General features: G+C 30.4%; 1 protein-coding gene and 1 long non-coding RNA gene across 2 annotated transcripts in view; both read left to right on the top strand.

The window, feature by feature from the left end:
- The window catches only part of LOC105163784, a gene marked incomplete in the record, with an annotated part of 5627 nt that extends 4173 nt beyond the window's left edge, over positions 1-1454 (top strand). Inside the window, 4 exon segments of the long non-coding RNA XR_002287201.1 lie at positions 521-583; positions 671-709; positions 1109-1230; positions 1310-1454. This is a non-coding gene — a long non-coding RNA (uncharacterized LOC105163784).
- LOC105163783 lies at positions 10169-11995 on the top strand. The gene is made up of 2 exons (XM_011082246.2): positions 10169-10284; positions 10977-11995. The coding sequence occupies exons 1-2, from the start codon at positions 10229-10231 to the stop codon at positions 11623-11625; spliced, it is 705 nt and encodes a 234-aa protein (XP_011080548.1). The 5' UTR covers positions 10169-10228; the 3' UTR covers positions 11626-11995.

Below are 12319 nucleotides of genomic sequence, written 5' to 3'. Positions count from 1 at the left end.
GGCAGTAAATGGATTAAACCATCATTTAATTTCTTTCCGTGTCTCAGATTTTTTCCAAATTCCGTACTTAATTACTGGATATAAAGGAAAAAAATTTGTTAACAATTTCAATAACGCAGAAGATTAAGCATGTTCAGGCTTAAGAAAATAAAAAATCTGATCATTTTGCATAGTTAAGAAAACTGAACCCCAGCAAAAATACGTGTTTCAGCATCTCAAAAGTAACCAGAAACTCTCTGAAGCCTCGATATATTATACAGAAGTGGTAAACCGTCTAAGGAGGACTATTTTACTGACGGACTATGTGTCTTAATGAGATGTTTGAGGAAAAGCTTATAAGTTTTCAAGTTAATTTTTTTTTTAAGGAATTAGATATGTTAACGCGATGATCATCCTTTATATTTGCTGATAATTTGGCTCCTTTTCAACCTTGTTCACTAATAAATTACTTCCTTCTAAATATGACCACCTGTATTCCTATGGTTCATATTCCTTGAATTCTGGTTTCTGTCCTATGCAGACAAACGGTGAAGTCGGAAAGCAATCTTCGTCAAATGAAAAGTTGCCTAATGCAGGGAAAATGGTATCCATCAAACCCTGATTGATTTATTATTACATTTTTTGTCGAGAGTACAAACCAGCCTTTTCAAATGGTACGATGAACTTGTAGGTGGCATCTAAACTGGAGCAATCAGAAGATAGAAATGCTGTAAGATCCGTTCACTTTTAATACTTACATTGCTTTTGCTATGACAAAACCTCTTTCGTCTGCGCATTATCTACATCATACGTTCTGTTTCTTCACATATCTCCTGTTTTTTCTTCTTCCCTTGCTATCATTTACCGCTGTGTCACATCCTCAGCTTCACCTGCTCATAAGCATACGAGTTCTCTCTTTCTTCATTGTTTTTTACATGTCCCGTATTGAGTGTTTGCAACTCAGACTCGATTTGGCTAATTAATGCTCGAGTTTGAACTGAAACTCGAAAATCCAAGCCTCTTTGGCGCCACCATTATCTAGTCTAATTCCAGATAACGAAACCACCCCGGCCTTAGGCTTGAAGAATCTCCTTATAGGATGATTGAAGTTGTTTTATTCTTATCTCAGGTGCGGAAAGAGTCCTTCATCGAATTAGACAACTTCAAGAATCGATGGAGGAAAGCTGTGAGAGAAGACAAATGCTGGGTAGATCCACTTCAGCAGCAGCATCCGAAGCAGAGCTGATCATAGTACCTATACTCTCTTGATATACAGTTAAATCTCAAGAAATATACGTATAAGAAATTTACACTTGATTCTGTCAAATAGGTTCTTGGTACAGACTGAGATGATTTTTTCTCCAAGATGATGGAAATAGATACCAGCAGAACAGCTTCCGAACATCATATACCCTCTCCCATGTACATCATCTGTTTATGACACAGAAAAATTGAACTGTTATTATTTTTGCTTAGCTCTAAATGATTAATTAGGGTAAATGGCAATTTACCTCTTGTGATATTGAAAATTAGCAAATTATCCTCCTATGAAAAATTATGGTAATTTATCCGTCTGTACTTTTAAAATGAAGCAATTTACCTCCCTGTGTAAGGAGTTAAATTGCTTCATTTTAAAAAACATAGGGAGGTAAATTGTTGTATTTTAAAAAATACAGGGAGATAAATTGTTATTTATTTTTTCATACAAGGATAATTTGCTGATCTGCAATATCACAGGGGTTGCTTACATTTTTCTCTGCTTAATTATAATTAAAAGAAATTAGTAATTTGAGTAATTCACATTTGTGAAGATTAAATATTAATAACTAAATTAGCATAATAAAAACACAAAGTAATTTAAACATAAAAGTGATTATTCATTTTTTTGTCTTAAAATTATATTATATCTTAGTAGTGCTTTTAGATAAAGTTGAGAGTTATATCTTGATTTCTCAAATATTTAATTTTCTAAAGAAAGAAAAAGTATTTTATTCATTTTTTAGCAAAATCATCGAATAATAAATTATTATTTTAGTAATGTTCACCTCACCGTATTGAGGCTACAATCTATATAATTATTTTATATATAAAAAGAATATTTGTAATTTTTCAAACAATTAGAGGTATTCGTAATGCCCCACACATTGAAGATGGGTCCTAAAGAAGAAACAAGTACGTCAGTCTAATCGAGTTCCTCCCATACTAAAACCTTTTGACGCTCAAGTTAGTTAGGTTCGAGATAGAAATATGCGATCTTGAGATATAAATAAGGTAGAAAGCAATGAATGTATCTTACCATAATTGCTTCAGGTTCAGTCATTGATAGTGCCTACATATACGAAATAGATTGGGCCACATGATGTCATCCTAGCGACCCTTGTCCATAATGCTGTGGTGGGAGATCAGCTTGCTCATATGGATACGGGTTTCAGATCTCAAACCCTACCCGGACATATGGCCCGCAGGTCCCCTCAATTTTTTGGGTTTTTTTTAACTTCAAATAAGGGATTTTTTTGTCTTTTTCTTGAAGAAGAAGTAATACCCTCATCAATAAGATTGAAAGATTAACAAGTAAGTGAAAAGTATGATCTATGGATAGGATAAGCAGACGGCCGCGTGGAAACTAATTTGTATATATAAATCGAAATTGAATTAAACTCCAAAATCAGGACTACCAGCAAATTTGCTAAAATCAAAGATCCGACCATTCAAGAATTTACTGGACTTAAGACCCGTCCCCCAAACAAGAGACCCAACGGGTTAAACCCGATAGATTCGGATTTGAAATTTTCAAAATTCTAATACTGTATATATATATATATATATATATATATATAAATAATTCTATCATAATAAGTTTATATATATGAGATAATAATATATATAAAATAATTGAAAGGAGCCTTTTTTGATAATATATATATGTTCTAGGCTTATAATATTGAAAATCTTAAAATATATGTCTTACCTATATGTACATTAAAACATCTCTAAACTATTCATATTTTTATTTTAACTTATTAAAACATTAATTTTGTGTATTATATATAATTATAAATAAAATAAACACAATTTTTTCCTAACATATATATATATATATGTATAAATCATTATTATATATAATTATAAATGTTCAGGCGTCTGTTGAACGATGTTTTCGGGCTCATTCATTTGAAGTGCAGTCGTTTTTGATTGTTCCACCCCTTGTGGCAATGCTTGATGTGTATAATATTATATTTTGTCCAATGTTTAATAATTTCCGCATGCGCATGAAACGATAATATTTTAGAGTTCCCTATTGTGAAGTTCGATCGTTTTGCTTGTTTTGTTGATACTCCAATTCTACAGTAATACAGGGCTAAAAATGTCAATGTCCCTTTAAATTATAAAATTAAAATTATTATTTAATCAGATCATATGTAAGCCACATGTAATTTTCCAGTCGAATTAATCAGAAAAGGATTAAAAATTATCGAAAATTATAAAGTTATAAGACTAAATTACGAAAATTAATTCATATAAGACCAAAATTACATACTAAACTTATAATTTTCTCATAGTATAAAATTATCCAAAAATGTTTTAAAGAATTTGTGGGTAGAACTTTTAAACACATCATCAAGATAATATTTCTTGTTTTGGTCAAATTGTTGAATAATCTTTACCCATCTTTCCTTCCTCCATAAAGTGCGGATGTAACTAATAATATTTTAATAATTCCTTGAGGAATAGAAAAAATAATAATAATAATAATAATTGAATAAACTCTGCAAATTAATTAGGATTTAATCATTTCCGAGTAGCTTTTTCCTTTGGTCAGAGTTGATGTATTGTAAAGTTACAATACTCCATATTTTTGTACAATTTAAATTTATATTATTTTTGTTTAATTATATGAAAAATAACAAAAAATAAAATAAGTAACTAACACTAGTATAAAAAAAATATAATTTTGTACTACGGTTAATTTTCATAGTAAAAAAAAAAAATCGTGGTAAATACAAATTAATCACCGTTTCGCAACGACTATTGGCTGTTGTTTCTGCAAGTGTAAGCAAAATATTAGCCATGGCCAAATCATGACGGATTAATTGTGACAAAAATTTATATTTTTACTTTGATTTTATTTAACTGTGGTTAATAGTATTGATTCACTATGGTTTTTAAGTCGTGGTCATTTATAATGTAGCCAAAATTCAATTTTTTTTTTTTTTTTTTTTTTTTATTTTTTTTTTTGTAGAGTAATCATAACTCATATTTACACTTGATCCTCTTCCGTTAGAGTTTGGATGAAAAACACTGATGTAAGCAACACAAATTACATAAATTTACAATTTACTCCCTCATTTAATATTCTCATATTTATTCTTATACTTAAGAAGCGATAAATGTAATATATACACGTGAGGTTAAATGAAGGGTAAAATTAGAAATTTATGTAATTATTTTTATTTAACGTCATCATTTTTCATCTAAATCGTAACGAAAGAAAATCATGTGTAAACAGTCAATTTTACTTTTGAAAGAAAGTACAATTTCGTATTTCCCAAGAAAGCTCTAATATAGTTAACCCTAATATATATATATAAACTACTCCCTATTAATTTATGCAATTTTATTATAAATATTAAGCTGTTTTTCCAGACATTTCGACTTTAATTTTATTTTTTTTTAATTTTTATTTTCAAACGCTCGCAACTTTTACTACTGCTTAATTCACGACAACTTTCTCTATAGCTTATTTTAAATCATAAAAATAAAAACTATTGCAAACACTTGTCCAATAATTTGTTGAACGTACTTTTATTATTAGATCCTACACAACATAAAATTGTTTATGAATTAAAATCGTCTAAATTGTATTTTGCAAAACATTAATTAGTACTTTTAAGATGATTTTTTTCATAAAATATTTAGGGAAAATAGGTACGACGAATTTGACTTAATTAGAGGAAGAAGAAGACTTGTAGCCGCCGAACCTTCTATGAATTTATAGTTGAATTATTTATTTTTGTCCAATAAATTATCGTATACAAAGAAAAGAAATATCTAAAGAATGCATTTAAATTTTTCAGCCAAAATCTATAAAATTGTTCAATTTTTCAATCATATTATAAAATGGGTGTAAATGAAGACCGATATAATAATATAGGATTTAATTGTATTTTATAATTTTATAATTATAATTATAATTATTTGGCATTTTAATTAGTTATGTAATTTACTAGGATTGTTCACTTTTTTTTTAAAAAAAATTTCTGCTATTTGGGAAAAAAATTGGCCGAAATTTTCAAAATTAACTGGAAAGGGACATCATAGTTTCGGCCAATTTTAAAAATTTCAGATAATTTTGTTCTAAAATCATAAAATTAGAAATGACGAATGACCAATTTATATATATAATCCTAACAAATTACAGGTCTAAAGTGTCAAATGATTATATATAATTACAGTATTAAAAATACAATTAAACCATAATATAATTCTTCGAACCAAATATTTTATTGCAAATTCTTTTACATCTTATATTTTATTTAATATATACACATTATATATATATAAAGACTACTAATCTATTTAATTTTAGAAAAAATCTTATGTACATTCCATATATATATTAATTAAAATAAAAAAAATATAATAATATTTGGTTTAAATGCATTGGTCCTGTAATTTAGATTATTTGGAGTTTTCATCCTTTAATTTTCTATGGTAGCATTTTTGTCCTAAATATTTTTAATTTTCATGATTTCAATCTATTTTTTCATTGGAGTTCACCCATCTCGTAGAAAAAATGCATGTGCATCTCACTCGACTTTTTAAAATTAGGACTACTGTTCATATTGCCTAATTTTTTTTTCAATATTTTTATCCTTTAAAATTTTAAAATAGCATTTTGGCCTGCATTTTTTTAATTATTGCAATTTCAATCCTTTTTTTTTTTTAAACGAAATTCACCCCGTGCAAGACTATTATAATGCTACCCAATAAAATTAAAAGACGAAAACGCCAACAATCTAAATCATGGACTAAAAATACATTTAATCCATAATATTTAAAATAAAAAATTGAAAAGACGTACAATAATTGTAGTGCATGCATATGAGTTATCACATCTCTACAAGTTGGCTGGTCCCCTGCCTCCAAGACCAAGACTAATAATGATGATCGAGTCTACGTACACTTTGAAATACGTACATTCAATTTATACGTACGGAAATACATGTGAGTATCTTAAAATGGAAATTGACGAGTTGGACTTTAGAGTGTCTCTGCATGTTATCAGCAGTCGTATTAAGTTTTTCCCAGCCAACCTTATACGGTTCGGGTTGTCAAGGAAATTTTCAAATATTGTGAATTATGAACAAATATATGTAATAATTTTATTAAATAAATAAATAAATACGAGTGTATATTTAATAGCGAGTAATCCACTTACATCCATACATATTCATTTTTTTTTAATAGTAATTCTCATTATTATTATTATTATTATTTTGATAATATACGATTTAATATATCGATCATTCGATAAATTTAAATTAAAAAAATATAATTCAAATTAATAAATATATTTTTTTAAAAAAATAATTAAACTTAAAATATTAATTTATTTATTATAACGTCTCAACTTTACTAAACGAATAAAATTTCTGAACAGTTATATATAGTTAATGTGGTGACCAAATAAAAACAAAAAGCAAACACGAAATTTGGCCCTTGATTGTCAATTTCGTATGGAGTTAATTAGCAAAAAGTAACAAATAATTAATGTTGAAATTATGGGTTAATGATGACAGTCTGGATCCATCACTTTCTTTTAGGTAAACAGCCACTGACAAGACGCATGAGCTTTATTATGTTCTTCCATAATTTTCTTACCTAGCAGCCATGCATGCAGCGTCACATTTGACTGCTTCAAAATCCTTTTTCTTTGTCCAAAAAGAAAGAAAAGAAATTGTCAAGATTTAATGTCCACATACGATGGTGATTAGAGATAGGGTGGCACTCTGATTCCTCGAACCACATGGTGGGTTGTCTGCAATACAAATTATTAGATTTTTTGAGGTGATTATTAGTTAAAATCGTTTAGTGCCTAAATTAGAGTTCGCTTAGTGTTATAATGGGATTGTAGAGCTCGATTTGAAAGTAATTAATGCATACTTGCCAAATTAATGGAGTCAACTTGTGTTTATGGAGAGCCGATTATTAGGGATTATATGGAGTCACGTGTTCTCCTAAAAGCCGTTGAATGGTATAAACATCACATTGTTTTGGATTTTCGAATCAGGCGTACCTAAAAAATGGGGATTCTTATTCTCTTTAGTAATTCTTTGATCTTTGAGGGGCGGAATCATCAAACCGGGGGAGGGGGGGTTACAATGTTTAACCCCCATCAGAGTTTATAAAGTGTTAGATTTATTTTATGAGTAAAATTTTAAAATGTTTAGATATATTGACACTATTTTTGAATGGCAAAGAGCTTTCTCCCTCTCTCTATACATAATCTTATGGCGTCCAACGTTTTATGAAAAATTCAATATTATATTATATTTGTACTAATACTAATTCACGTTTTTATGTTTGTAAAACAAATATTTTATCTGTTAAATTTTATTTGGGGTTAACTAATTTATAATATTTATGAAAATATTTCAGAAAGATTAGATATAAAATATCTCAAGAAACAATTATTTACCTGATCTTAATGCTATCATAGCTTTTTGGTCACTTAGCCAAAAAAAACCCATCCCAAATTGTCCGAGATTTAGTTTGAATGAATGTTGGGACGGAAGCGCATCAGTCTGAAATTTTGGATGCTTTGTGGAACGACATAATTCGAGTCGTGGTTTCGAATTAATTTCTTTTTATTTATAAAATGCTCATGTCGTGGTTTGAAACCACGATTCCATGTCGTGATTCTATTGTATCATAATAATCTTTCATTATTGATGCAGAATTAATCATGTATGCAACGCATAACCTTTGAGCGTGACTGTAAGAAATATCAAATTGAGTCCACTTGTCGTAAAAACATTCTCAATTCGCAATTCTGACAACATGAGTATTGAGTCCATGTCAATTCTGATGTCTTGCAACAATCGAGGCGGATTGTTGAAACTGAAGGTATTTGATGACGGTATGCTCAATATGATGAAGAAAATGCGTGTCAGCTCCTCCACTATGCCACCCCACAACTGACCGCCTCGACTACTGCCCCAGCACAGCCTCAACGGACCTCGTACCGCCAAACGATGATAATATGGATGAGGATGACGAGAAGAGTTTAGATTAGGTGTTAATATTTTTTATTTTGTAATTGAGTAATATTTTATATTATTATAATATTTTTTCTAATTATTCATGTTTCATAAACTTTATTACATTCCATTATTTCATATTTATTCAATCAATTAAATTCATAAATGTTTAACTAAAATTTTATTAATTACTTTTATTATTTATTATAATTTTTTTATAACATATAAATTAAATTAATAATTTACTAAACTTAATATATAAATTAAATAATTTATAAAAAAAATTATTATAAAATAAAAAATTAAGAACGATTTTAATAGTTGTAAAGAAAATATTACAACTCGAAACAAATAATCGTTCCTAATACCATTGCTAAAATAACTCAAAAAACGTGTTCCTAAATAAGATTGATTGTTCCTAATACCAATGTTAAAACAATTTTGAACACATGTTCCTAAATAAGATTGACCATTCCTAATACCGAACTAAAACAATTTTAAAAATATATTTTTAAATAAGATTGACCATGCCTAAAATGGTTACAAGAGACTGTTCCAAACAAAAACTTAATTGTGCCTAATACTATTACAAAGATTGACAAACAAGCCGTTCCAAGGACCATTCCTAAAAATATGATCAATACAAATAAATACACTTCCAAAAATTAGGCATGAGTATTACAAAAACAGTTCCAAAAGTAATCCAAAATAAATAATATAATCGTTCCAAATGTCATCAACCCGTTCGAAATAAAACAAAAAATTGTTTACACAAAATCAATATTTGGAACGGTCACAAGTAATGTGTTACAATGACAATTTCAAATTGAAAAATCCTTCATCAATCATTTCTAAATATTTGTAATGCTATTTATACGGACGGAAGGTGAATCGTTTCAAAATTCGGTCCAAATTAATTTTGTTAATCTGAAACTGTTTAAAAAAAAAAAAAAACTGTTCCTGATCCCGTCCCAAATCCCACTTTTTTTACAGTGTTAGATATATATACATATAAATATCTAATTTGCGCGGTCTAAAATTTGTGGTTGGTCATTTCGTTCTGAAAAATTGAAGTAGAGGAGGTGCATCGTTATCCAGGTATTAATTCATCTAACCACTTTGTGGGACGTACTTTTTTATGAAAAAATAGTTTGAAATTTAGAAACTACATTCGGACTTATTTTGGACGCAATCCGTCCCGAAAGGAATAAAAGCCAATCCGTCTCAAATGCACCTCAAATGTCGTCTTAAATTGTAACGACTAGACTAAGACACTCCTTCTGAATGCCGTCCGTAAGCCCTCCTGAAATCAAGAATTTATTTCTCTGTCCGCTAGATGGAGGTTCTAACTCCCCGCGACCAACCGTCCCAAATTCGTTCCAAATATTCGAACGGATGTCTTCCTCCGTCTTAAGTCCTCCAAAAAATTTTCCTACTCGGCATTTTAAGGCGATTGTTATTTCATCCCAAAATCGTCTGTAATGCCATCTGAAATATAAAAAGGAACGACCTTCTGTCCCTCATTCCGTTGCTAATAGACCTTATTTTGTAGTTTATACCAAACGTCCTAACATTTTATATGATACGAAAACATCTTATAAAATATTAAAACAAATAAAATATAAGAACTTATAAAATCTTTAAATAAACTTAGCCGTCGTAAATTATAATAGTTACTGATTTGTTCGAATCCAATTCTACCACGTAAATGTTATTTATTACATAATTAATATAAAAAAAAAAACTAACTAAAAGAATGACAAATCACATTATAAATTCTATAATATAGCACTTCCCATAAGATAGGACTTTTTCCATTCATATTATTTAATGTGGACCCAAATAACAAAATTAAATAAAAAAGCAGGTTGATTAGTCAACAAATTCATCCATCCTTCATAATTTCCACGTACGAGCTCAACTTATAAATAAGGACGCGTTTGGCATCATTTCTACACTCAATATTTGCAGCCAAAACTAGAGAGCAAATGATGAACAATAAGCGCCTGCCCTTTCCTCCTATCAACTCTCCCACCATCAATGGGTAATACTCTCTCTATATATATACTTATATGCATTCTCTTTGTTTTTATTCTATTTTTCCTACATGCGTGCACGGATCAAAAATTTTATATTAGATCGGACTTGATTAAATTTGAACTGAGTATGTTGTAAGTATACTATGAAAACTTGGATTGAATTTGGCCCAATTTGAATCAATTATATGATAAGTATAATACAATTATCGTGTGATTGGTATACAATTTACGAAAAATGGTCAATCCATACATGGCAAGTGTATTACAATTGCTAAATGATTGATTGTTTCGGTCAGACCCGATTTGGCTAAGAGCTTTCCATATAATACACTTTGCGTAAGAATTTTCAGTATACGAAGGAGATATTGGAGTCGAGGGCTTTTGGGAGAGAGGTCATCTCGGACATATTTCCCGTGCACCTTAAGAAAAAGATTCTTATTCAAATTGTTTCGGCCGAATGCAATTAATCACAAAGCAAGTGTGATATACTTACCATCTTATTGATTATTTTTTCTAAATTGTATACCAATTACATGATAAGTATGTTGGTTCAAACAATTTGGATTAGAATTTTCCCACCTTAAAGGCTTTTTTGGTTCAAGGATTGTACTAAAAAGACAGGAAAATGGAACAGAAAATTGGAAAAATTACAGAATTTGTATGTATTGATTGTTTTCCTCTACTATATCTACGGCAGGATGGAATTGCAGTCAAAGACATCCTCGGAGCTGGACACAACCACCGCCGCGGCGACGACGGCGGGTTCCACGGCCACAGCAACCGACACCGTCGTCGGTCGAGTGAAAACAAGCGTCCACGTGACAGCCCTCGACGGAATAGTGAACGTGAACTCCCTCTTCACCATGGCAATCTTCATAGGGTTCTCCCTCACCGTCCCGGAAGCCGCCTCCGCCGCCGCCCGGTTGGAATGCACCACCAGCCGGGAAACAGTGAGGAGACTGATCGTCTTCGAAGTGGTGTCGTTCAGTTTCTTCCTCTTCTCATCCCTCATAGCCCAAAGCCTGAAGCTGGCAATCAACCTGCTCAACAACATGGAACCAAACGACCCACACAAAGCGGACATCGACCCGGACTTCCTCAAATACGGGTTGTTTGGATCCGCCATTGGGTCCGTGATGGGGTGCTTGTTCTTGATGCTGTCGATAGTGGATTTCATTCGGGTGAAGTTGGGATCATATTCTTGTGGAGGGAAACCCGTATACGCGCTGGTGACTCTACTGATATTCGTGGGGTCTGCGCTTGTGGTTTATGTGAGCACAGCCATATACGTTTCCTTCTTTGTGGAGATAAGCAGTAAGGATACGACAGAGCAGAAGGAAAGCTAGCTCAACCAGCTCCAAAGAAGAACACATACCATCCGAAAATTCTAACTTAAATCAAGTTTCATTGTCCGAGTTGGACAAATGTACTTGTCGTTTAATTGATGTACAGTTTAGTAAAATTTGATCAATTATATCTTGTTATATATGATTGATTTGATTTGACTAAATCTGATTTGGGTAAGAATTTTTTGCTTATTATAGATTTTTCTAGTATTAATTTTAGTAGTTTAATTTTTATTAATTAAAAAGAAAAATTAATGTAGCCTAAATTGTACTTAGCTAGCTAGGACTATTGGAGTCCAAAAGATATGTATTATTCTTTCGATTTGTAGGCTAATTAATGTAGTTATGTATCTTAATTATGGTGTTATTTTGTTATTAACATGTGGGATTAAATGCATTTTTATCTTCTAACTTATGTCATTTAGTGCTATCATTCTTTAATTTTTTAAAAATAGCATTTTGGTTCCATATTTTTTTTTTTATTTTCGCGATTTCAATCCTCCAGAATTCACCTCCACCGTTGAGAAGGGTGAAACCAAGCAAAAAAAGAACTAAAATTAAAAATATATATATGACCAAAATATTACTTTAGAAAGTTGAAGGACGAAAATTCTAAATGACCTAACTTATGGAACATAAAATACATTTAAGCCTTAATCGATGTATTTTGTGAAATTTTTGTGTGTAAAATCCT

Source organism: Sesamum indicum, linkage group LG6 (genome assembly GCF_000512975.1).
Source record: "Sesamum indicum cultivar Zhongzhi No. 13 linkage group LG6, S_indicum_v1.0, whole genome shotgun sequence".
Classification (NCBI taxonomy): Eukaryota; Viridiplantae; Streptophyta; class Magnoliopsida; order Lamiales; family Pedaliaceae; genus Sesamum; species Sesamum indicum.
This window is presented reverse-complemented; position numbering and strand designations above follow the sequence as displayed.

Excerpts from the sequence above, each read along its gene's own strand:
- LOC105163783 (XM_011082246.2), top strand. The coding sequence starts at position 10,229 with ATGATGAACAATAAGCGCCTGCCCTTTCCTCCTATCAACTCTCCCACC. Across the intron at positions 10,285-10,976 it reads AACTCTCCCACCATCAATGG|GATGGAATTGCAGTCAAAGA; the intron begins GTAATACTCTCT and ends TATCTACGGCAG.